At 42.7% G+C, this 23,425-nt stretch overlaps 1 protein-coding gene across 11 annotated transcripts in view; it reads left to right on the top strand.

Annotated features, from left to right (window-relative positions):
• The first annotated feature begins 1,119 nt into the window (after positions 1–1,119).
• Positions 1,120–23,425, top strand: part of PFKP (phosphofructokinase, platelet) — a 103,093-nt gene continuing 80,787 nt past the window's right edge. For 3 of the 11 annotated variants that reach the window (XM_058183911.1, XM_058183909.1, XM_058183916.1), the window contains exons 1-2: positions 1,120–1,527; positions 21,560–21,633. In XM_058183911.1, the coding sequence (XP_058039894.1) occupies positions 1,446–1,527; positions 21,560–21,633 (156 nt within the window). In that variant the 5' untranslated portion in view covers positions 1,120–1,445. The remainder of the gene's footprint in view (positions 1,528–21,559; positions 21,634–23,425) is intronic. The other 8 variants (XR_009155165.1, XR_009155164.1, XM_058183914.1 and 5 more) reach the window with 5 other exon arrangements.

Below are 23,425 nucleotides of genomic sequence, written 5' to 3'. Positions count from 1 at the left end.
AAGCTTTTATGAGGTTGGCATCCACTCTTGATTGCCACTTAGGGGTTATTCCAGGTTGTTGCAACTCAGATTTGATAGTCCCAAATTGTTAAATTTTTGAAGCATGTTTTGCTTCAAAGTTTAGATGCAAATCAGAGACATTGGAATGATGTAGGTCATCTGAATTCATAGATCTATATTTCTAGGTTAAGTATCCTTCTTTATGAATGAAGGATATAAAACATGTTTTTCAAACGTGATAACTGTAAGATGTGTGGACTTCAACTCGCAGAATGCTATTATCTTAAAGTCCCTATTTTTTTAAAAAAAACACTGATCTACAATCAGTAGATCCCAAACAAGAGAGAACAACCTTCCATTTTCAATAAGTTATGGAAAGAATGTAATATAAAAAACGATACCTAATCCGATTAGAAATGTAATCTGTTTTAGTTTTTTGAAGGTTCTGAATCCATTTGATTTGTAAAAGCTGGTTTGTGGTTTATCATCCATAAAAATAAAAATTTTGTGCACTGGATAAAACTACAAACAATGAACAATTTTTGCAAAGATAAACATATCACGATGCAAGTCTACAAAATATAGCCTCTGAATCTAGTTTATGATCGCTCCCTCCTCTCCTCCTTCGAGATGCGTGGACTTCAACTCCCAGAATGCCTAGCTAGAAGGGCTGCTAATAATAACCCTGGGAGTTGTAGTCTTACGGGTGGTTACCAACGTCCAGATAGGCAGATTGATGGCTCAGTGTTCCGTGCAAAGCAAGAATCGGTCGTTATGTAATCAGCTGCGGTGGCTTAGCAGGATAGACGAAAGTAGCCACAGCAGCTGATCCAGAAGCCGTGTTTTACACACGCACCGGCTGAATTCCCTACACGCCGGAACTCCAATTGTGGCAGAACTCAGGCAAGCTCAAGGCGGGGCATTCCTCCGATTTAATTCGTTTACTCTCTCTCTTTCCCTTCGCGTCCCTTCTTCCAGGAACCTTGTCCCCTCCTCCCTGAGGATCTCTCGCAACCTACCGAAGGCTTGCAACCCCCTAGTCTCGCCCTGGCCGCGCTTCACTATTGGCCGCCTCGCCTGCCTGTAAGAATTGCCGACGGACCCTTTCTCAAAAGGGAAGGCGGAGCCAAAGCGGCTCGGCTTAGCGCTGTCAGCGGGCGGTTAGAAGGAAGAGTTCGCTGCAGCAGCCAGAAGAATTGCGCAGAGGGAACGTGAGCTCAGCCTCGCATCTCTCGGGCGGCTTGCATGATTTTTTCCCTCTCTCCCACGATACAGGCAAGAACCAAATCGTGTGCAAAGTCAAGATCCACACCGTCAGCGTCCGCACAGCGCACAGCCCAGCAGCCCAGGGCACCATCCAGCCGCAGCTGGAGATCTCGCCGCCGCCTTCTCCTTCTTCTCCGCGGAAATCAGCACCCTCTCCCACCCTCGAAGTCAGCAGAACTATGTCGCACAAGAAGCTGTTCGAGGACCTTTCGGGCAGAGGCAAAGCCATCGGAGTCCTGACCAGCGGCGGCGATGCTCAGGGTAACGAGCAAGCAGGCGGAAGGCTTAGTGGGGGGGGGGCGTTGGGTTTCCGGGGAAAAAGGTAGGGAAATCGCGGGTGCCATGCGGTCGGGGATGCCGGTGTTGCAGGCTAGGCAGACGTGATTTTTCGACAGGGTGGGAATGGGTTGCTACGGGAATTCTAGCACTCTTCTGGCTCACCAGGAGTTGGGGAAGGGGCTTTTTCAAAGCTGACTCAGCCAAAGTACAGGCTGCAAGCTTTCCTTGGAGGTAGCACGGAAGATGCGGCTTTCTCTCTGATCTGCTTCGCATCCACGGTCCTTGTGATCCTCAATTGGGCATGCGGGAGGGGGGTGGTAGGTGGGAGAGGAGAAGGGGCTAATCTTCCTTGCAGCAGGCGGACATTTGGCTGAGGAAAGGGGCTGCCTTCTGAGCGGAGCATCGGGATTCGGCAGAGGGGGCTGCAGAAATGAGAGCGGGGGAAATAAAAGACACGATGCACTGAGTCACGGCTGACCCAGCCTTGATTTGGTCTCTGAATCTTAAAAAAGGTTTCTGGGGCTGCGCACAGGTCCAGCGCGGTCGTGGCACGCGGAGTAAGGGATGGTGAGGCTGCAACTCCTTCTCGGCTGCTATTTGCAACAGGCGGCCAAACTTTGCCAGAGGGAAGCTGACAGCCACAACGCACAAATGAACCTCGAGGCGCAAACGTGCTGGGCGGTAGAGCGCTTCCTCGCCCTTGCCCTGAAGGGTGACATCCTGGTCCTCCTCCCCTCCCAGGGTCCCTTTGCCCTTGTCCTGCGAGTGACGGGAGGAGGCAAAAATAACCGGCAGGGTTTCTGCGCAACCTATCTCGGGGAAAAAAATGGACTGGGCCTGATAGCCTTTAGCCTTTTTCTTCGTTTTATGACACCATTTTTGAAAAGAATGATGAGCGCCCGCAGGCATTCAGGATGCGGGTGGTACTATAAAACCAACTGGACCGATCACGTCCTCAAGGAGTGATGCTTCGCCACTAACGGGCGTTTGGGTAGGCTGTCTTCACGTTTTACCCTGCAACCCTGAAATAATACGAATTATTGCCCGATTCTGATTATAAGGCTTCGGCACCCTATCCTATTCGTGATGTTGAATCAAGGTGGATAATCCAGCGAAGCAAAAGTGAATCGCGGAGAAACCCGTGCCCAGAAGTCCCACACGTGTCTAGTTCAGCCAAGCACAATTTCCTCCGGGAATTGTGCTTGCCTATTTTCCGCTGGCCTGAATTTTTAAAGTTTGCCAATTCCCACCGCGTCATCCTTCATACCCCACGCTAGCATGCCGCGTTCCCACGGATGAAATTAGCGCCAGTAAATAGGGAGCCTATTTAGATGCGCGCCTTTGGATACGCTATGTTAAAGACTGGCTGCGTCTACATCCGCTTTATCCTTTTGGTATTTGGCGACTTTAATGATGGCACATGGAAAGAAGCCTGATAGGACGGAAAAGCGGGGCAGTAGTTGTTCATTCCTCTTGTGGATTGTGTGCCCGGAGGATCGCCAATCACTTCCTGGTTTAACCCGCCAAGAGGAAGGAAATCGAGGGCGGTGCTTACGCACGTGTGCGCTGCTTTCAGGAAGCTACAGGGGCTGACTGCAAAAATCTGTGAAGACAGCATCAGTAGCAACAGCAACACTCTCCGAGTTGATCACGCTGCCGGGATCCAAGAGGATTCCGGAGCAGCAGTTCCCCGCCCCGGGCATAGTGCCCAGGTACGAAGACTAAGCGCGTCCTTGCTTGCCGCGGGGGCGGGGGCGGGGAGTGAGCTAGTGGGCATATAGGCTCCGGCAACGAGGCGGCAGAGTCTGCTGCTGTGACGTCACGCTCTAGCTGCAGGCTGGGTCTGCTTTCCTACGCTATTTATTTTATTTTATTTATTTTGTCACAACAATATATGTAGGAATCATACAAAAGATTATATAGTATATAAACATATATGGGTAAATATAAGGAGGTATAAGCATATATATAGAAAGAAGAAAAGAAAAACAATAGGACAGGAACGGTAGGCACGTTTGTGCGCTTATGCACGCCCCTTATGGTCCTCTTAGGAATGGGGTGAAGTCAATAGTAGAAAGTTTTTGGATAAAGCTTTTAGGATTATGGGATATTTTTTTTAAGCTCTGATTTTTTTTTTCTTGAGTGATTTGGTTTGGAGTTGGAGCAAAAACGAGGAGGGGTCAATATTATTGATAAGAATCGGGTTTTATTTCGAGGCTGTGTTTAAACCGGATGCTCTTTCCTCCCTTTGATGGCTTTGTCCTTACTCTTGCAGGAAAAAAATCATTTCTCTGAGGGAGTGCAGAGTGCACCCCAGGTATCATTCATACCATAGAAGCAGATGAGGTTTACCACACCTAGTTCTGCAATTCTGATGTGGCAGCTATGAGAAAGGAGTTTGACTGGATCTAACTTCTGAGCCACAGTTTAGGATGCAGAAGGTTGTACTGGCAAATAGTGGACTTAGTCCTTCCTCTATGAGTTCCCATTGTGCAAATAAAATCTCTGTAAAGCTTTTTAATTTTCTTCAGGAAGTAGCTCTAATTAGCCAGAGAATGAATCTTGGCACAGTTCTAGCTTAGTCTTGAATAAGCAAATGCCAAAACAGTCCTGTGTCTGCGAGAAAAATGAAAACATTTATTATTTTTTTGGCCAATAGCCCGATACATTGCTGCAGCCAAACAACCCAACTTCCTTCTACTACCCTCAGCTTGCCTAAACAACCTTTTGTAAATGGCTGCATGAATTTACCTTACAACCGTGAGTCAGGAGAAGAGGCAAAAAGAAAGTTTGCATTAGTTATGCTTGCAGAGCTGAAAAGTTGGACTTCAGCCTGCTTCATTCCCTTGGTGGGCGGGGAAAGAAAAAGCTCTCAATCCTTTTTAAAGGCTTTTATTTATTTATTTATTATTTATTTTTTTCACATTTTTATACCGCCCTTCTCCGAAGACTCAGGGCGGTGTACAGCAGATAAAACAACAATAATCCAAAAAATTTTTAAAATACAATACCAAGTTTAAAAATCTAATTTAAACGCTATATGATTAAAAATGTTAAATAAGAAAATTACAAAAAGATAAAACCCCTGTTAAAAGCCCATTAAAAACCCACAATATTAAAATCAATCAGGCCAGCCCCGCTTGGTGAAAAAAGGTCTTGAGCTCGCGGTTAAAGGCTGCAGTTAGTCCAGAACACGGCTGCGCGAGTGGTAACGGGAGCTGTTCGTGGCTCCCACGTAACATCACTACTGCGCAGTCTGCACTGGCTTCCTGTGGTCTTTCGGGTGCGCTTCAAGATTTTGGTTACCACCTTTAAAGCGCTCCATGGCTTAGGACCCGGGTACTTACGAGACCGCCTGCTGTTACCTTATGCCTCCCACCAACCCGTACGCTCCCACAGAGGGGGCCTTCTCAGGGTGCCGTCCGCCAAACAGTGTCAGCTGGCGGCCCCCAGGAGTAGGGTCTTCTCTGTTGGAGCTTCGACGCTATGGAATGAACTTCCCCCTGGCTTACGCCAAGTGCCTGATCTTCGGACCTTTCGCCGTGAACTAAAAACATATTTATTTATTCAAGCGGGACTGGCATAATAGTTTTATTATTTTTAAATTGGGTTTTTATGGTTTTTGGGTTTTTAAATCTTTTAAATTTTAATATCGGCCTTTGTAATTTACTCTATTTTAAATTTCGGTTTTAATTGTATATATATTGAGTTTTATCCTGGCTGTACACCGCCCTGAGTCCTTCGGGAGAAGGGCGGTATAAAAATCTAATAAAACTAAACTAAACTAAACTAAAGGTCCGAAGATCAGGGAGAAGACGGAGTCCCACCGGCAACTCGTTCCACAGGGCCGGGGCCCCCACAGAGAACGCTTTTCCCCTGGGGGCTGCCAGCCGACATTGGTTGGCCGACTGCACCCTAAGGAGGCCCTCCCTGTGAGAGCACACTGGACGCGCTGGACGATGGGAGGTAACTGGCGGCAGCAGGCGGTCCCGTAAATATCCCGGTCCCATGCCATGGAGCACTTTAAAGGTGATGCCCAACACCTTGAAGCGCACCCGGAAGACCACCGGCAACCAGTGCAGCCTGCGCAGGAGAGGTGTTACATGGGAGCTATGAGGTGCTCCCTCAATCCCCCGCGTGGCCGCATTCTGTACCAGTTGGAGCCTCCGGGTGCTCTTCAAGGGGAGCCCCATGTAGAGAGCATTGCAGTAATCCAGACGGGAAGTGACGAGGGCATGAGTGACTGTGCATAACGAGTCCCGATCCAGGAAAGGGCGCAATTGGCGAATCAGGCGGACCTGATAAAAAGCTCCCCTGGCAATGGCCATCAAATGGTCTTCTAAAGACAGTTGTGCGTCCAGGGGAACGCCTAAATTGCGCACCGATTCCCTGGGGGCTAATGATTCGCCCCCCACAGTCAGCAATGGGGTAAGCTGACTGTGTTGGGACGCTGGTATCCACAGCCCCTCCGTCTTGGATGGGTTGAGTCGGAGTCTGTTCGTCCCCATCCAGACCCGAACGGCCTCAAGACACCGAGTCATCACATCGACGGCTTCGTTGGGGTGGTTTGGGGTGGAAATGTACAGCTGAGTATCGTCAGCGTACAGCTGACAACTCACCCCGAAACCACGAATGATCTCCCCCAGCGGCTTCATATAGAGGTTGAACAGGAGAGGCGAGAGAATCGACCCCTGCGGCATCCCACAAGTGAGTTGCCTAGTGGTCGATCTCTGCCCCCCTGTCAACACCGTCTGCGAACGGTTGGAGAGGTAGGAGGAGAACCACCATAAACGTGCCTCCCACCCCCAAACCCCCCAACTGTCGCAGCAAGATACCATGGTCGATGGTATCAAACACCGTTGACAGATCTAACAGGACAAGAACAGAGGAACAGCCTCTGTCCCATGCCCTCCAGAGATCATCAACGAACGCGACCAAAGCCGTCTCTGTGCTGTACCCAGGCCTGAAGCCGGACTGGCACGGGTCTAGATAAACAGTCTCCTCCTTTGAAGATTGCTTCTGTTTGAAAGGTATTTCTCTGGGTAAAAGACATGGGGAGAAGACATCCTGATTTATTATTCTGTACAGAAGCCAGCCCTGGGAAAATAATAACTGTTTTCTATTAATATTCCACAAGGAATGTATATCTTCAGGGCTCGCTTTTTGAATCCCAGTTAAAAGGTCACAGTGACAAGGTGGTGCCCAAAGAGATTCTGAAGTGTGGAAACGTCTGAGTGAAGGTTCAAAAAAAGCTGAAAGGAAATTGTGTGAAGTTGCTTTGTTGAACACCAGATTTCCTTTTCTGGACATTGGCCAAATTGCACTATTTGGAAGTGGGAGTAAAAATGCTTCAACTTTGTTTCACTTTCTCCCCCCGCCCCAAGATGGTTTATAACTAAAGAAAGTTGCCCTTGTTTGTTCCACAAATTGCAATTTTTATCAGAAAGCAAAGTATTAAAGTGAAATGCAATGCAAGTTTTTCTTTTGCTGCAGCCAATAGTTTTTGGATTCATTGCAACCTACGATTAACATATTTGTGTGCACGCGTGCTTTCATGAGGATGCACATTTACATAATCCATACTGAATTTAAGAATAGGATTCAACAAGCTTAGATTTGGTTCACACATGCTTTTAAATGCAAACCTGGGTTAGGGAAACATAATTGCTGTATTAATGTAACAAGCTGCGGGAAGAAAAATCCAGCCCGGTTCCAAGCCGGGAGAAAATTGCTGGAAATAAAATGGAGGCTGACTACATGGAAAGAAGGTCTCTGTTTATTTGATTTCCAGAAACTTCAGTGACAGCAGCATTTTTCTGGGGTGGCCGACAAAATGGCTGAGTGAGTGGATGGATTTTTTATAGGGTTCTGAGGTTTGGTGATACTCCAGGGGGTTGTGCAATGTAGTGAGCCTTGTGTCTTTTACTATTTGAATGGTGGTTGGTTAATCGCATTACGTCCTAAAGGTCCTGTCCTGTCCTTAGAATTTGGGTGGGGGAATGTAGTTTTTTAATCCCATCAACTCCAGCCTTGGGGAGCTGTGGCTGGAAGCCTTTTGTTTGTGAATAGGCTGGCCTGGATTTCTGTAAATGGATACGGGATGTAATACTCCAGTTTTCTCAATAGATACAAAGTATCTCATTCAAAGAACTTGGAGTGACTGGCTGCAGTGTTTTCCTGGTAGTAGAGAGAAGTGAATGATTTGAACCTAGGAAATCCTTTCTGGGGGGTGGATATGACTTCTTATAAAACTACGCTCAAATAATAATTCAAACAATATCAGATTTATTCGCTGAGATCCAAAACAAAACCCGTTCAACCGTGGTTAGTCTGTGATGCGTGGCTGGCGCTCTGATAGATTGTAGTCTTAACCAATCATTCTCTAAAATTTTGGTTGTTCAGATAGTCCTCGAGTTATGACTGTAATGGAACACACCCCATTACGGTTGGAAGTTTGGACAGCCGTTACATAACTGCCTCAAGTAGCCACCAGCTATCCCTGCTCCTCCCAGTGCATTCATTAAATGAATATGCAGGTCGTTAGGTGGATCATGGGGTGTCTCGGATGGGGAAGATCCTGGGTGGCCTAGTGCAGGAACAAGCCCATCTATCTCAGATCATCCCAGATCGGGCGAACCCATAGTGGCGGTGGCAGGAGGCTCCGCCCACCTGCCCAGATGTCTCTGCGCATGTACAGAAGCGTCATGCACGCACGACCCGGTAGTGGCTGAAATTGAAACCCACTACTGCAGTAAACACATCAATGCCCATTGTGGGACAATACCAAGTCTTTGTAATCAGCAGACTTAAGACATTTTAGGAAAACACGAGCCTTTCATGCGAGTACATATCTTGTTAAAAGGTAAAGGTTCCCCTCGCACATATGTGCTAGTCATTCCCGATGATCATGTCTGTTTCAAAGCCGAAGAGCCAGTGCTGTCCGAAGACGTCTCCGTGGTCATGTGGCCGGCATGACTCAACGCCAAAGGCACCCGGAAACACTGTTACCTTCCCACCAAAGGTGGTCCCTATTTTTCTACTTGCATTTTTTACGTGCTTTCGAAACTGCGAAGTTGGCAGAAGCTGGGACACGTAACAAGAGCTCACCCCGTTATGCGGCACTCGGGATTTGAAATGCTGAACTGCCGACCTTTCGATCGACAAGCTCAGCGTCTTAGCCACTGAGCCACTACGTCCCTTTTACATATCTTGTTAGGTCTTCATAAAAAATATAAAACCTTGATAACAAGGCAGGACTTGGACTTTATCCTTACTGTCAGTGTTTGGAGTCGGGGTTTACAAATTCATGCTGCCTTTATTACTAGCCTTCATTTCAATAAAGATTGGACTTGCTTCTCAACAGCCCACATCTCTGCAAAATTACCTAGGTCCGTGTTTTTCAAACTTGGCAATTTTAAGATGTTTGGATTTCTGTAGAATTTGTGCATCCATGCTAGGGAATTCTGGCAGTTAAAGTCCACGCATCTTAAAATTGCCAAGTTTGAAAAACACCGACCTAGAATTAGTCTTCTGACATTCAGATGGAACTTGCCCCGAAGGAGAAATCCAGTGACTGGGCTTTCATTACATTTTGCCATCTCCTGAAACAGCAGCGCCTTTATTTGTTGATTCCCATAATGCAATTACAGTAGTGGCCAAAATTGTAAAAACCTTTTGGATATTTTTGAGGTTTGATGGCTAACAACACCACTTTTTTTTTTTGGAGTTTCAAGATAATCATATTCCACTGCTGGAATGGCCTGGGAATAGCCCAGACCTTAACCCAATTGAAAATCTATGGAGCCAACGAAAGAAACTTGTGAGTCAGAAGCGACACAGTGATAAAACCCGGTTAATAGAAGCAATCCTTCAATCTTGGTTTCATATTATAACAGCCGTAGAACTAAAAGACTTGGTTCACTCCATGGGAAGACGTTGTAAGGCTGTAATTCATGCTAAAGGTTACCCAACTAAGTATTAACTGACATGGTGATAATTTTTGTATATCTCGTTTTTTCTATGGTGATAATTTTTGTATATCTCGTTTTTTATACATGTTTCACTTTTCTTCTTTATACTGTAACTGCTATTCTAATAGCAAAGCCTTCATAAAAGTTACTGCGTTACATTCTTGATTAAATAATCTTTCCATTGATATATAATTTTATGGTACTATTCCCCCCCAAAAAAGTAGTGTTAATAGCTAGTTTTAGAAAATACACTTTTCCCAAAGTTTTCTACAAGGTTGACCCCCTACTATAATTTGATTCAGGCATAGTATGGATTTGGTTATAGCGCTTTGCAAGCCACGGGTTATGGCTGGGCCCTTTTGTCAAGCATTTTCATGGGGGAAGTTGGAAGGGTAAAAATTACTCTCTTGCCTTTCTTTCTAAAACTGGACACTGCCTTCTGAGCTCTCTCTAAACCAAACTTCTGGTACTTCTGAGTATCTTAGTTTGTTCACTAGCCTAACAGTGAAGGCCTTGGCATCCTCTAATTTTTAACCAGTTCAACTTGGACTTGCATGGAACACCTCCTGGATGGAGAGTTGAACCTATTTCAGTGATCCAAAATTTAAACCTACATGTAACAGGGTTCTGTGTTTTTTTTTTAAACTGTGCCCCATGCATGATAATCTAGAGTTCTTCATAGATAATTATATTCCAAATATTAGGCATAGAATTAAGGATTCTATGATTGGTTGCAACATTAGCTTCTTTAAAACTGATTTCTTTTCCAAATACCCTATTAACTATTTAGTATTAGTATTTATTAGATTTTTATACCGCCCTTCTCCTGAAGGACTCAGGGCGGTTCACAGCCACAATAAAACAATGACAATTTACAGATAAAAACAGAAATTAAAAAACTTATTATATGTTTGGCAAAAATTTAAAACATTATATCGTTAAAAACCCCTTAAAATTTATATCGAATATAAATATTAAAATTCAAACCCTTTAAAGTTTTAAAATTTAACATTTCTAAGCCAGTCCCGCGCGAATAAACAAATGCGTCTTCAGCTCGCGGTGAAAGGTCCGAAGGTCAGGCAGTTGACGCAAGCCAGGGGGAAGTTCGTTCCAGAGGGTGGGAGCCCCCACAGAGAAGGACCTTCCCCTGGGGGCCGCCAGCCGACATTGCTTGGCGGACAGCACCCTGAGAAGTCCCTCTCTGTGTGAGCGTATGGGTTGGTGGGAGGCGTTTGGTAGCAGTAGGCGGTCCCGTAACTAATACGGTTTGCTTTAATATTAACATAAATATTAAAGCAAAAAGTTACAAGCCAAATGTAATGCATCAATATGCCCTTTGTCGTTCTGTTCTCCAGCTTGAGGCAAGAGCGAAAGTGAAAGGGAGGAAGTCCCAGAATTGCTGTTGAGACTTTGAGGGACAAGCTAATGCCTGTTTGGAAGTGCGCTAACCAGGGAGCACTAGCACTAATTTTTTTAATTTATTTTTTCATGTCCTGCCTGCTTTGGAAATTGATAAAAGTATACGTGTGAATAGTCCTATAATAATGTTGGAGAAATCATGCATCTTGAATTCAGCACAGAAAGTCCTGCATAGAGATTAGTAAGCAAGTTAAGTTTAGTTTTTAAGTTATGTTTAGGCTGATTGTCTTGACCTTGAAAGGGATACATGACAGGTTCCAGAATTAAATCCAGTGTACAGTACTTGTCATTCATTCCTCATCAGACTAGAATGAAGAATTGAAGAACATCGGTATTTAAGTATTAAATAATAATACTTGAATACCATCAGCATTGACAAAATCACCATTAGTCAATTGCAAAAGACAACTTCACTTGGAACAGCTTACATCCTGCCATGATACGTTTCGCACCATCAAACAACATCAACCAGGTCCTTGTGAAGATCATAATAGGTGGATAAAAATGCCAAATCCAGGGTAAACATCTATCTGACTATGCTACAAACCAGAACACTGTACTAATAATTATTTGGATGAAGAGGTGGAGGGGAATGCCTTTATGATTTGCAGATACTGAATTGGATGAGATTAATAGTGTTAAATTCTGGTTAATAACCCAGAAGAAGAAAGTTTAGAATAGGGGAAAATAGTGGGGTAAGTTTAGAAGACACCTGCAGTTTTTTCATTTAGGGAACACAAATCAAATGCATAAATAGAGGCTGGGGGATATTCAGTTTAGAAATGATACTTTCAGCAAAGATCTTGAATTAGTAATTGATAGCATACAAAGTAATAGAGTGATATGACTTGAAAGAACACAAATGTAATTTTAGGCAGTGTAATTTGCAGATCAGAGAAAATCATTGTCCCATTTTTTTGTTTTAATCAGGCCCCATCTCAAGGCTTGCTCTCTGTTCTAGATATCTACCATTATTTTTTTTTCTGAGAAATTGGAAGGAGTTTAGAGAAAGTGGGAAAGAACAAGATAGCCCATTTCAACGATCTTTAAGAATATCACACATAAGAAGGTTAGGATCTCCTGTTTCTCTTGGGAGCATAAAAGACATGGAATTATGGATCTAAGTGACAGACAGATTGAACGTTGGGGAAACAAATATTCCGTAACTTTCTAAAAGAGCATCTGTCCGTAAAAGGACAGGATGTTAGGCTGTCCTTCATATGATGTTTCAACCAGTAACTAAATGGCCATCTATCTGTGATTGGACTTGAAGGGCCAAATATCTCCTTCCAACTGTATGAATTTAGGATTCTACCCAGTGGTGGGATTAAAATAATTTAACCACTGGTTCGCTGCCCTAATGATTTCGTCCAACAACCAGTTCACCAAACTGCTCAGAAAGTTAACAACTGGTTCTCCCAAAGTGGTGTCTGACAAATATCCTGTAGTGATAGTGTCTGACAAATATCAATATCTGACAAATTGAAAGACAAAAAGGACAAGTATAAAAAGGGAAAAAGAGGCAAATAACTAAGGCAGAATATTAGCAAATAGCCTGAGCCTGTAAAGATGAAGTGAGGAAAGCTAAGGCTCACAATGAACAAAGGCTTGCAACAAAAGTAAAAAATAACAAAAAAAAGCTTCTTCCAACATGTTAAAATGTCAAGGAAACAGTTGGCCCATTGCTGGGAGAAAGTGGCAAGAAGGTGACAAGTAACAGGGAGAAAGCAGATCTACTTAACTCATATTTTGCATCTGTCTTTACACAGAAGGAAAAAAACAATCCAACCTATCAAAAACAGCACCACAAAAAACAGATTAGGAACTCAAGTTAAAATAGGGAAAAAATGGTAAGTGAATACCTGTCTACCCTAGATGAGTTCAAATCACCAGGACCAGATGGATTACACCCTAAGGTTCTGAAGGAACTGGCAGATGAGATCTCAGAACCACTGAACTATATCATTCAAAGATCCTGGAGCACAGGGGAGCTGCCAGAGGACTGGAAAAGAGCTGATGTAGTTCCCATCTTCAAAAAAAGGGGGAAAAACAGATCTAGGAAATTACAGACCTATCAGCCTGACCTCAATACCGGGGAAGATTCTGGAAAAGATAATCAAGCAACAAATCACCGAACACCTAGAAGCAAACAAAGTAATAACCAAAAGCCAACATGGGTTTGTCAAAAACAGATCATGCCAGACTAATCTTATTGCATTCTTTGACAAAGTGACAAAATTAGTAGACTAGAGGAATGCTGTCGATACAATTTACTTGGACTTCAGTAAAGCATTTGATAAAGTAGACAATAACCTACTATTAGATAAAGTAGAAAAATGTGGGTTAGACAGCATCACCATCAGATGGATTCGTAACTGGCTGACCAACTGCACTCAACATGTAGTCCTCAATGGAACTACATCCACATGGAGGGAAGTATGCTGTGGAGTACCCCAAGGCTCTGTTATAGGCCCAGTACTCTTCAACATCTTCATCAATGACTTGGACGAGGGGATAGATGGGGAACTCATCAAATTTGCAGATGACACCAAGCTGGCAGGAATAGCCAACACTCCAGAAGATAGTCTCAAGTTACAGAAGTATCTTGACCGACTTGAACATTGGGCGCTATCTAACAAAATGAAATTCAACAGTGAAAAAAGTAAGGTTCTACATTTAGGCAAAAAATACCCCAAAATGCACAGGTACCATGCTCAATAATAGTAACTGTGAGGGGGATCTTGGAGTCCTAGTGGACAACCATTTAGATATGAGCCAGCAGTGTGCAGCAACTGCTAAAAAAGCCAACACAGTTCTGGGCTGCATAAACAGAGGGATAGAATCAAGATCACGTGAAGTGTTAATACCACTCTATAATGCCTTGGTAAGGCCACACTTGGAATATTGCATTCAGTTTTGGTCGCCACGATGTAAAAAAGATGCCGAGACTCTAGAAAGAGTGCAGAGAAGAGCAACAAAGATGATTAGGGGACTGGAGGCTAAAACATATGAAGAACAGTTGCAGGAACTGGGTATGTTTAGTTTAATAAAAAGAAGGACTAGGGGAGACATGATAGCAGTGTTCCAATATCTCAGGGGTTGCCACAAAGAAGAGGGGGTCAAGCTATTCTCCAAAGCACCTGAGGGTAGAACAAGGAGCAATGGGTGGAAATTGATCAAGGAAAGAAGCAACTTAGAACTAAGGAGAAAGTTCCCGACAGTTAGAACAATTAATAAGTGGAACGACTTGCCTGCAGAAGTTGTAAATGCCCCAACACTGGAAATTTTTAAGAAGATGTTGGATAACCATCTATCTGAGATGGGGTAGGGTTTCCTGCCTGGGCAGGGGGTTGGACTAGAAGGCTTCCAAGGTCCCTTCCAACTCTGTTGTTATTATTATTATTAAATGGTGTGAACTGGCTGAATCCCACCACTGATTCTACTATTGTAGTGCTTTCTTGGAGGTAATGGGGATCCATCTGGGCCCCCATAGCTAAAATCATCTGAAAGGAATGATCCTGCAGCTCTAAGACAGTAGTTCTCAATTTCTGACTGTAATTGAGTGGGCCCAGAATTATTCCTGTAAGTTGTACCAGTTGTGAAGCGGGTCATTATATGATTGTCCCAGGGGTGAAATCTACTTACCTTCCTTACAGGCTCAGAAGTGCATGTGCCGTGCATGCGCAGGCAGACCTGCACATGTGCAGAAGGTAAAAAAACACATTACTTCCTGGTTAAAACCAGGAAGTAATGACACCCGGGCGAGTGGGTGGAGCTTTGCTCCGCTATCGCTACCGGATCACCGAATTACTGACCACAATCACTACGGGATCTCGTGATCCGGTCCGATCCAGTAGCATTTTACCCCTGGATTGTACCCAATTTTATTACCTTTTTTTTTTTTTTTGCTGTGGTCATTATGTGAATGCCATGGTTGTAAAGCAAATCCATATAACTAATGGGCTTTTATTTTTTGCTGGAAACTCGAAGTAAAAGCTGGCCAAAAAACATTTTAAATCTTGGTCACATGACTGTGGGATGCTGCAAATGGCCAGAGGTTTGGGCCAGTTGCTTAGTGGCCAAAATGTGACCACCGGAGTGGCCATCGGGAAACTGGGTCATAAATAGTTCTGGGGAGATCCGTAGTAACTGGACACTAAGCAGTCATCAGCTGAGAACTACCTGTAGTGTAATCAGATGCTTGATAGCAAAGACTGATGGGGTGAGACTTTAAGATAATAGTACTTCAGTGGAGATCCTACTTGAGTTTTTCAAGAAGATGGTGAGAAAAGTTCATAAGCAAAGGCTATTAGTTCTGCTCCAATTGTGATTTTCAGGAATCTCCTAATAGACAAGACAAAAAGAGCAGGAATAGATGTAAGTTGATCTGATCCAGTGTTTTTTTAACCGTGGCAACTTGAATTCTTAGAATTGGAGTCCACACATTTTAAAGTTGCCAAGGTTGAAAACCAGAGGACTCTGGTCCATCAGAAGGCACTATAGATACTCACTGTAGGTATAGTAGTTCTCCATATGTAACATTGTGATTAAACTCCTTAAACTGGGAAGAATGAGGGCTCAAACGTATCTCTATTTAAGCAGCATTAAAGATTCAGTCTCAGTTACTGTATGACAAGGGCTTGCATGAAAGCCTTTCCATTTTGCCCTTCCTTCCTTCCTTCCTTCCTTCCTTCCTTCCTTCCTTCCTTCCTTCCTTCCTTCCTTCCTTCCTTCCTTCCTTCCTTCCCTCCCTCCCTCCCTCCCTCCCTCCCTCCCTCCTTCCTTCCTTCCTTCCTTCCTTCCTTCCTTCCTTCCTTCCTTCCTTCCTTCCTAAATTTATATACTGGTCCTCTCACTATTTGGAGCAATGCTAGGTGCCTTACAAGATAATAAAAATATAAATATAAAACCTATATTGTAAATAAAATCCATTTTATATTGTAACTATAAAAACCCAACTAAAAATTACAAAACATTAAATACAAAAGGCGAGTTTAGAACGGAGGAGCAGTCATGTCTGTCATTGCCATCAACCACTTCTAGTCTACAGCATCTTCTTAAGGGCCCTACACCAATTGGCCTAGCCAGGTTTTTTTAAGGCTCTTCTTAAAAGCCAGAAGGGTGAGGACAGATCTCATGTCCCAGGGCAAGATGTCCCAAAGAATGGAGGCCATGGCAGAAAATATTCTTCTTCTAGACCCCACCAGCCTTGGCTGATGGGGACTGCAGTAGGGCTTTTCTGACAGAAAGTGTAAGGCGGGCTGATCTCATTGGGGCAAGACAGTTCCACACATATCCTGGGTCCATGCCATAAAATGATGACCAACATCTTGGATTGGACTGGAATCAGGTTGGTAGCCAGTGGAGCTCACATAAAAGTGGTGATACATGTACCATCTTGGAAGCCTCAAGAACTGTTCACGCTGCTGCAATCTGGACTAGTTGTATCTTGCAAATGCCCTTGAAAGGTGGCCCCATGTAGAATGCATTCAGTAATCCAAATGAGGTGACTAGGCATGTAGGGCCTTGTTATTCAAGGAACATTCATCTTGCAGAATGACTCAGAAAATTGGACCTGCAAAAGATAAAGATGTCCCTTTCAGTCATGTCCAGCTCTGGGAGATGGTGCTAATCTCAGTTTCTTAGCTGAGGAGGCCAGCTAAGTTTTTGTGGTTATGTGGCCAGCATGCACAGAATGTTGTTGCCTTCCGACTGAAAATGTACCTTTGAATCTACTGCTGGGTGGGCAGGTGAGTGCACAGAATGGGCAGCTTTAACAAAATTAGTCAGAGACAGGGAGCAATACCATGAAAATAAAGATACCTCAAAGATAGATGCTCATTTTAATTGATGGTTAGAACAGGCAATCAAGACCACAAATCTAGAACAATAGCAGATATTCATTAAGTACAGTGAGAATACTAAAAAAAAGAACATCATAACCCTAACAAGCAATTTCTTCTCCCCCCCCCCACTGAGTGGGAACAGACTTCATTGCTTTTTTAAAAAAAAAACCCCCAGATCCTAGGACAAACGTATTAGAGCAAGAACATTGCTCACACGTTTGAATTCCATGTGGGAGTTGCAAATTAAACACCTGCACTAGTGATTTATGAGATTATCCTATCTACAAGGATGTTTAGTGCTGTTTTTGATGGAATAGATGGAATCTATTATTCAAGCTGCTAAGCTGTTTTCTTCACATCTAATCAATACATTTTTGGATGCATTTAATGGAGTAATAACATGCAGGGTTTCCAGGAGCCACTCTGGTTTTTCCTTGCAGTCATTTTCAATCAATAATGGCAATTTTGGATAATGTGATTTTTTTTATTTTTTTTTAGCCTAGTGAACATTGAACCATAAGCTGGGTAGTGAAAGAATTTTGCCTGAAAAAGGAGATATAATTCAAACAGCTGATATGGACAGGTTGAAATTAGTTGGAAGATAATAAGAACAGCCATCTTCGAATTCAGGACTTTATTTTGGTTTTATAATCTGGAAAAAAAAAGGATGCATATTCAAAACCATCTGCTGTTCAGTTGCACCAGGGAACATGAATGTGGCATCCTTCAGGCAGTTTAAATCAAATGCAAATTATAAATCAGTGATGAGAAAACTTCTTGAGAGAAGCATCTTTTTTTTTTTAAATTAAGTCTCTGATATTAGCAGAAGTTATAGCAATGTCACAGTGATAAAGGTAGTCCTTTGCTTAGGTTCATAATGCAGTCTGCCCATTTGGTCATAAGCAGTGATGGTTATAAAGTGAACCATCACGTGACTGACCAATTTTATAACATTTTGACAGTAGTCATTAAGTGAATCACCATGATCATTAAGCAAATCTGCGGTCCGTAAGTGAATCTGTTTTTCACTGTGGAGCATTTTTGGCAAAAATTGGAAGTAAATGCTGCTTTTCAGCAAAACATCATAAATTGTGGTCATGTGACAGTTGAAGGACAGCCATCAGTACCTACATAACTTTGGGATAGAATAGAATGAATGAACCGGAAAGGACCTTGGAGGTCTTCTAGTCCAGGCCCATGCTCAAGGAGGAAAACCTATACTATTCCAGATAATTGACTGTCTAGAACAGTGGTAGTCAACCTGGTCCCTACCGCCCACTAGTGGGCGTTCCAGCTTTCATGGTGGGCGGTAGGGGTTTTGTCTGATACTGAAGCACTTTCATTTTTTTTTTAATTTAATTGACTTTTTAAAAAAAATTCGTAGCATTATTTGAAAACATTTGCATTAGGTTTTCATAAAATTTGCATTTGCATTTGCATCATTTACATTAGGTTTTCATAAAATTTCCCGTGACAATTTAAATTTCTGAAAATATACTATTTGTAATGCCCGCGCATAAGTTTAGTTCACGTTACGTAAGTGAAACTAAATGGCGCTATAGTGCGACCGCAAACAAAAGAGCCTCGTCCCAGAATAGCTTGCGCATCTCCCCGCCCCCCCCGAACCGGTGGGCGGTTAGAAAATTTTACTACTAACAGAGATACAAAAGTGTGTGGTAGGTATAAAAAGGTTGACTATCCCTGGGCTAGAGCAGTGTTGGCGAACCTTTGGCGTTCTCGCATGCCAGCCTGTGTGCTGGAAGTGGCACGCGAAACCGTCCCCCAACGAATGCACAACCTTGCTGTCTTCTCTTTGTTTTCCTATGCTCAAACGCAGGCTGGACAGCTGGCCATTGCGCACTGTGCCGGTGACCCCGGAAGTATGGCGGTCAATCGCGCATGCACGCAACGCCAACCTGGAAGGCCGGGTGCCAGCTCGCGCATGCGCAATGGACTGCCACTCTTCTGGGGTCTGCTGGCACCATGTGCATGACAGCCAGCTGACTGGCATGCGTTTGAGCACAAGAACGCAAAGAGGAGTTGGCGAGGCTGCGCATTCGTCACGGGATAGTTTTGTGTGCCGCTTCTAGCAAGCGTGCCATAGGTTCACCAACACTGGTCTAGAGACTCTTCTTAAAAACATCCAGTAATGGAGTGCTCATGATTTCTGGAGGCAAGGTGTTCCACTGGTTAGTTGTCCTACATAACTTTGGGGTATCTACATAATTTTGAATGGCCACTAGATAACCAGTTGTAAATCAAAGATCAGCTGTGCACCTGTACAAGGGGACTGGACTTTCCACATCGTTTTGTTTGAATTATGTCTTCAGTTAAAAGTTTAGAAATAAATTAAAAATAATGTGGACAAAGAAATGTGCCAGTGAAAATAGACAATTTGTTACTGGATTACAGCAGAGCAAAACTCGCATGGCTTCTGAAATGGAGTTGGAGTTTTCATGCAATCTATCGGGGAACATACAGATTGATTATTCCTAATGCCAGTGAATTATTAACACATAATGTTATCTTGCATCTTATATAATGCCCCTCACTTGATTATTTCTTTTAATCCTTCAAGATTCAGTGAAAAACCTGTTTTCTCCTAAATCAGCCGAGTCTTAACAATACCTTAAAGAACAAAAAGTGCATGATTTTTTTAAAAAAGGTATCTTCTTTTTTAAAATAATTATTCACTTCTACTAGAAAACATCCATAACATTTTTTTTAAATGTGGATTGTTGTGTCACAAATTCAGGAACTTTTCAGGGAATTGCACAATAGAGCTGAGGATTGTATTTTACTTACTGCAAGCAGATTAGGGGTCTATTAAGACAAATGATCAACGCTTGACAACTGAGAACCCCTAATGTATAAACGGATTCAAATCCACCTACTGTCCTTGTATTTTCCTGAGAGTGTTTCTCCACCCATTAGAGACTTTTTACATTCCCTACATTCTTTCCTTCCTCTTATTGACCTAAATTTTTATTTAACTAGGAAGAGGGACTGCTTAGATAAACTAGCTCTTCCTATTTATGTTCCCCCTAAATTGCAAGGAAACAAACCCCCTGCTCTAAGCACTGTTAGATAATTATTTCCTAATTTTGTCTTAACTAGGTGCCCAATGCCTACCAGACACTTACCAAAATAGCTAATCCTCACTAATATGTAACCTTCCCTTGCTGGTATTTAAGCTAAGCAACATCATGAGAATGAGGAGAGAGAAGGATCATAGAGTTTCCTCAAAGTGAGTTGATTCCATGGAATGTCCTTGTTCTACTTTAGTTCACGGTGGGTGGGTAGGTAGTCTGGGAAGAATCTCTCAGAAACAGTCAACATTGGGATTTCAGTAATAAATTTTAATTAATTGTGATTATACTGTGTTGTCTTCTGTATACACCTTTTTCGGTATTCAACCCAAAAACGTTAAAAACCAGGAACACCTTCCCATAGAAATGGATAAAGTATAGGTCTCAACTGAGATATGATCTCTGTGCCCATAATAAACAAGCTCCATTACAGTAATAAGTTGAGGGCTACCTGTATAGCAATACATACAACTGAATAAATCAAGCCTAAGACAAGAAATAGCTTTGGTGAATAAATGGATGGGTGAATAGTGATTTGAAGCAGATTTTTAAATATCCATTTGCTCATACTGGACTATTTGAAACCATATAATTTAGCCTCTTTCTTATATCTAGAATGTATCTGCACTTGTGAATATCATGCCATGTTGATCCCTTGATCACTCAGTTCTTGTTTAAAGTTCCCCCTTTTCATTCAAAATATCTTTATATCTAACAATATTTCCCATGCAAAAATGACGTTTGGGGGGATCAGTGCTTGTTGAAAGCCAAACCGGTATCCTTGAATAATGTTCTTCTCTAATTTTCTCCAGTGGTGAAATCCATTTTTTTTTACTACCGGTTCTGTGGGTGTGGCTTGGTGGGAGTGGCAGGGAAAGGATACTGCAAAATGTCCATTCCCACCTCACTCCATGGGCAGGATACTGCAAAATCCCCATTCTCTCCCCACTCCTGGGGGAAGGATATTGCAAAATCTCCATTCCTACCTCACTCTGGGGCCAACCATAGGTGGTATTTGCCAGTTCTCCGAACTACTCAAAATATCTACTGCCGGTTCTCCGAACTGCTCAAAATTTCCACTGCCATTTCTCCAGAACTTGTCAGAACCTGCTGGATTTCACCTCTGATTTTCTCCCATTCAATACTGCATTCTGTATGTAATGTCTTTGAAAGTAACCATGTATTTTACTTTTCCGATGCCACAAGAAGGCACGCCAACCGGATTGCAAGTCGTGACCCTCCAGAATCAATAGCCTTGTACGTCTCAATGCAATCCATTCTTTCATCCATGTTAATACCGCTGCCTGGTAATACAATTTCCAATTACCTAATTCCCAATTAGGTAATTCCCAATTCCCAATTAGGTAATCCAAAGCCTCGTCTACCGAACTATCTGGACTGACAATTATTTAGATGTTGTAATTTTTCTGGCACTTTTGAACTGGACTTTTATGTTAGATTGGTAATGGGTTTTGAAGGGCGGCGTGTTTATTACCTTTAAGTAATTATTTATTCTTTTTAAGTTGATAATACTTAATTGATAATTAATAATTAAATTGATTAAATATTGATATTATTTATTTATTTAATTAGTTTGATTATGGGATGGTTATAGTTTTAATGTACTGTCACATACATTTCCAGGTGATACTGTATGATAACTCTGCCTTTCCATGTTCTTTTCTTCCAGGTATGAATGCCGCAGTCCGTGCAGTGGTGCGCATGGGGATCTATGTTGAAGCGAAAGTGTATTTTATCTATGAGGTTAGTGTCTACTATTATTCTGCAGAAGCTCTGGTAATTACCAGAACTTGGAGAGAAAAATCTAGCATTCAAAATGTAGCAAAAAAGAGAATAAACTGGGAAATAATCTTATTATCTATCTGACCTGCAGCCCCCACAGATGTTTAACATTAATGTAAAAAAAAAAAAGGAAAATTGAATAGAGCACAGAGAAGAAAAGAAAGCAATATATTTATTTATTTAATTACTTGATGTTTCTTTGTTTGTTCATCCAATTTCTAAAGCTGCCCAACTCGCAGGCAAAGTGACTCTGGGTGATACATCACCAACAAAAATATAAACATCTAAAATCATTAGTTATCAATTATTAAAAACATTTTTAAAAGTATAAACTTTCCTCCAAAACATTAAGAGCATACGGAAATCTTTTCTACTTTCTCAGTTCTTTATTATCTCTATCCCAAAGTTACCCAGACTGACAAGCAGCAAGTTTTCCAAATTTTAAAGTAGGAGTGTTTTCAAGCCCTGCCTGGAGGTACCAGTTTTTAACCTAGGTACAGCTTCTCCCATCATATTGCTCCTCTTCCAGAGTTTACTATTTTAAAGCCTATCCTTTATGATTTCCAGCTCAACTGGACTTCACTGTCAAATTCCCTGAACTGGTTTCCCTTAGCAATGGCCCTTAGACTTATATACCGGTTTATAGTGCTTTACAGCAGTCTCTAAGCAGTTTACAGAGCCAGCATATTTCCCCCAACAATCTGGGCCTTCATTTTACCAATCTCGGAAGGATGGAAGTCAACTTTGAGCCGGTCAGGATTGAACTTTTGGCAGTGAACAGAGTCAGCCTACAGTACTGCATTTGCTCTGTTGATGACTCTGGACTGTATTCGTGTCTTTAGCCCAAACTCACTGGCACATATAACAATTTCACTGGAAGTAGATATTGGTTGTTGTTGTTAGTTGCGAAGTCGTGTCTGACCCATCGCGACCCCATGGACAACATTCCTCCAGGCCTTCCTGTCCTCTACCATCCTCTGGAGTCCATTTAAACTCATGCCTACTGCTTCAGTGACTCCATCCAGCCACCTCATTCTCTGTCTTCTTCTTTTGCCCTCAATCTTTCCCAGCATTAGGCTCTTCTCCAGTGAGTCCTCCTTTCTCATTAGGTGGCCAAAGTATTTCGGTTTCATCTTCAGGATCTGGCCTTCTAAAGAGCAGTCAGGGTTGATCTCCTCTAGAACTGACTTGTTTGTTTGCCTTGCAGTCCAAGACTCTCAGGAGTCTTCTCCAGCACCAGAGTTCAAAGGCCTCAATTCTTTGGCGCTCAGCCTTTCTTATGGTCCAACCTTCACAGCGATACATTGCAACTGGGAAAACCATAGCCTTGACTATACCACTTTTGTTGGCAGGGTGATGTCTCTGGTTTTTAGTAGGCTGTCTAGATTTGCCATAGCTTTCCTCCCCAGGAGCAAGTGTCTTTTAATTTCTTGGCTGCAGTCCCCATCTGCGGTAATCTTGGAGCCCAGGAAAATAAAATCTGTCACTACCTCCATTTCTTCACCATCTATCTGCCAGGAATTGAAAGGGACGGATGCCATGATTTTAGTTTTCTTAATGTTGAGTTTCAAGCCAACTTTTGCACTCTCCTCCTTCACCCGCATCAAGAGACTCTTTAGTTCCGCTTCACTTTCTGCCATTAGAGTGGTATCATCTGCATATCTGAGGTTGTTGATATTTCTTCCGGCAATCTTAATTCCAATTTTTGATTCATCTAGCCCCGCCTTTCTCATGATGTGTTCTGCATATAAGT

This window comes from Ahaetulla prasina, chromosome 4, assembly GCF_028640845.1.
Source record: "Ahaetulla prasina isolate Xishuangbanna chromosome 4, ASM2864084v1, whole genome shotgun sequence".
NCBI lineage: Eukaryota > Metazoa > Chordata > Lepidosauria > Squamata > Colubridae > Ahaetulla > Ahaetulla prasina.
Note: the sequence above shows the minus strand (reverse complement) of the source record. Positions and strands in the feature narration are given on the sequence as shown.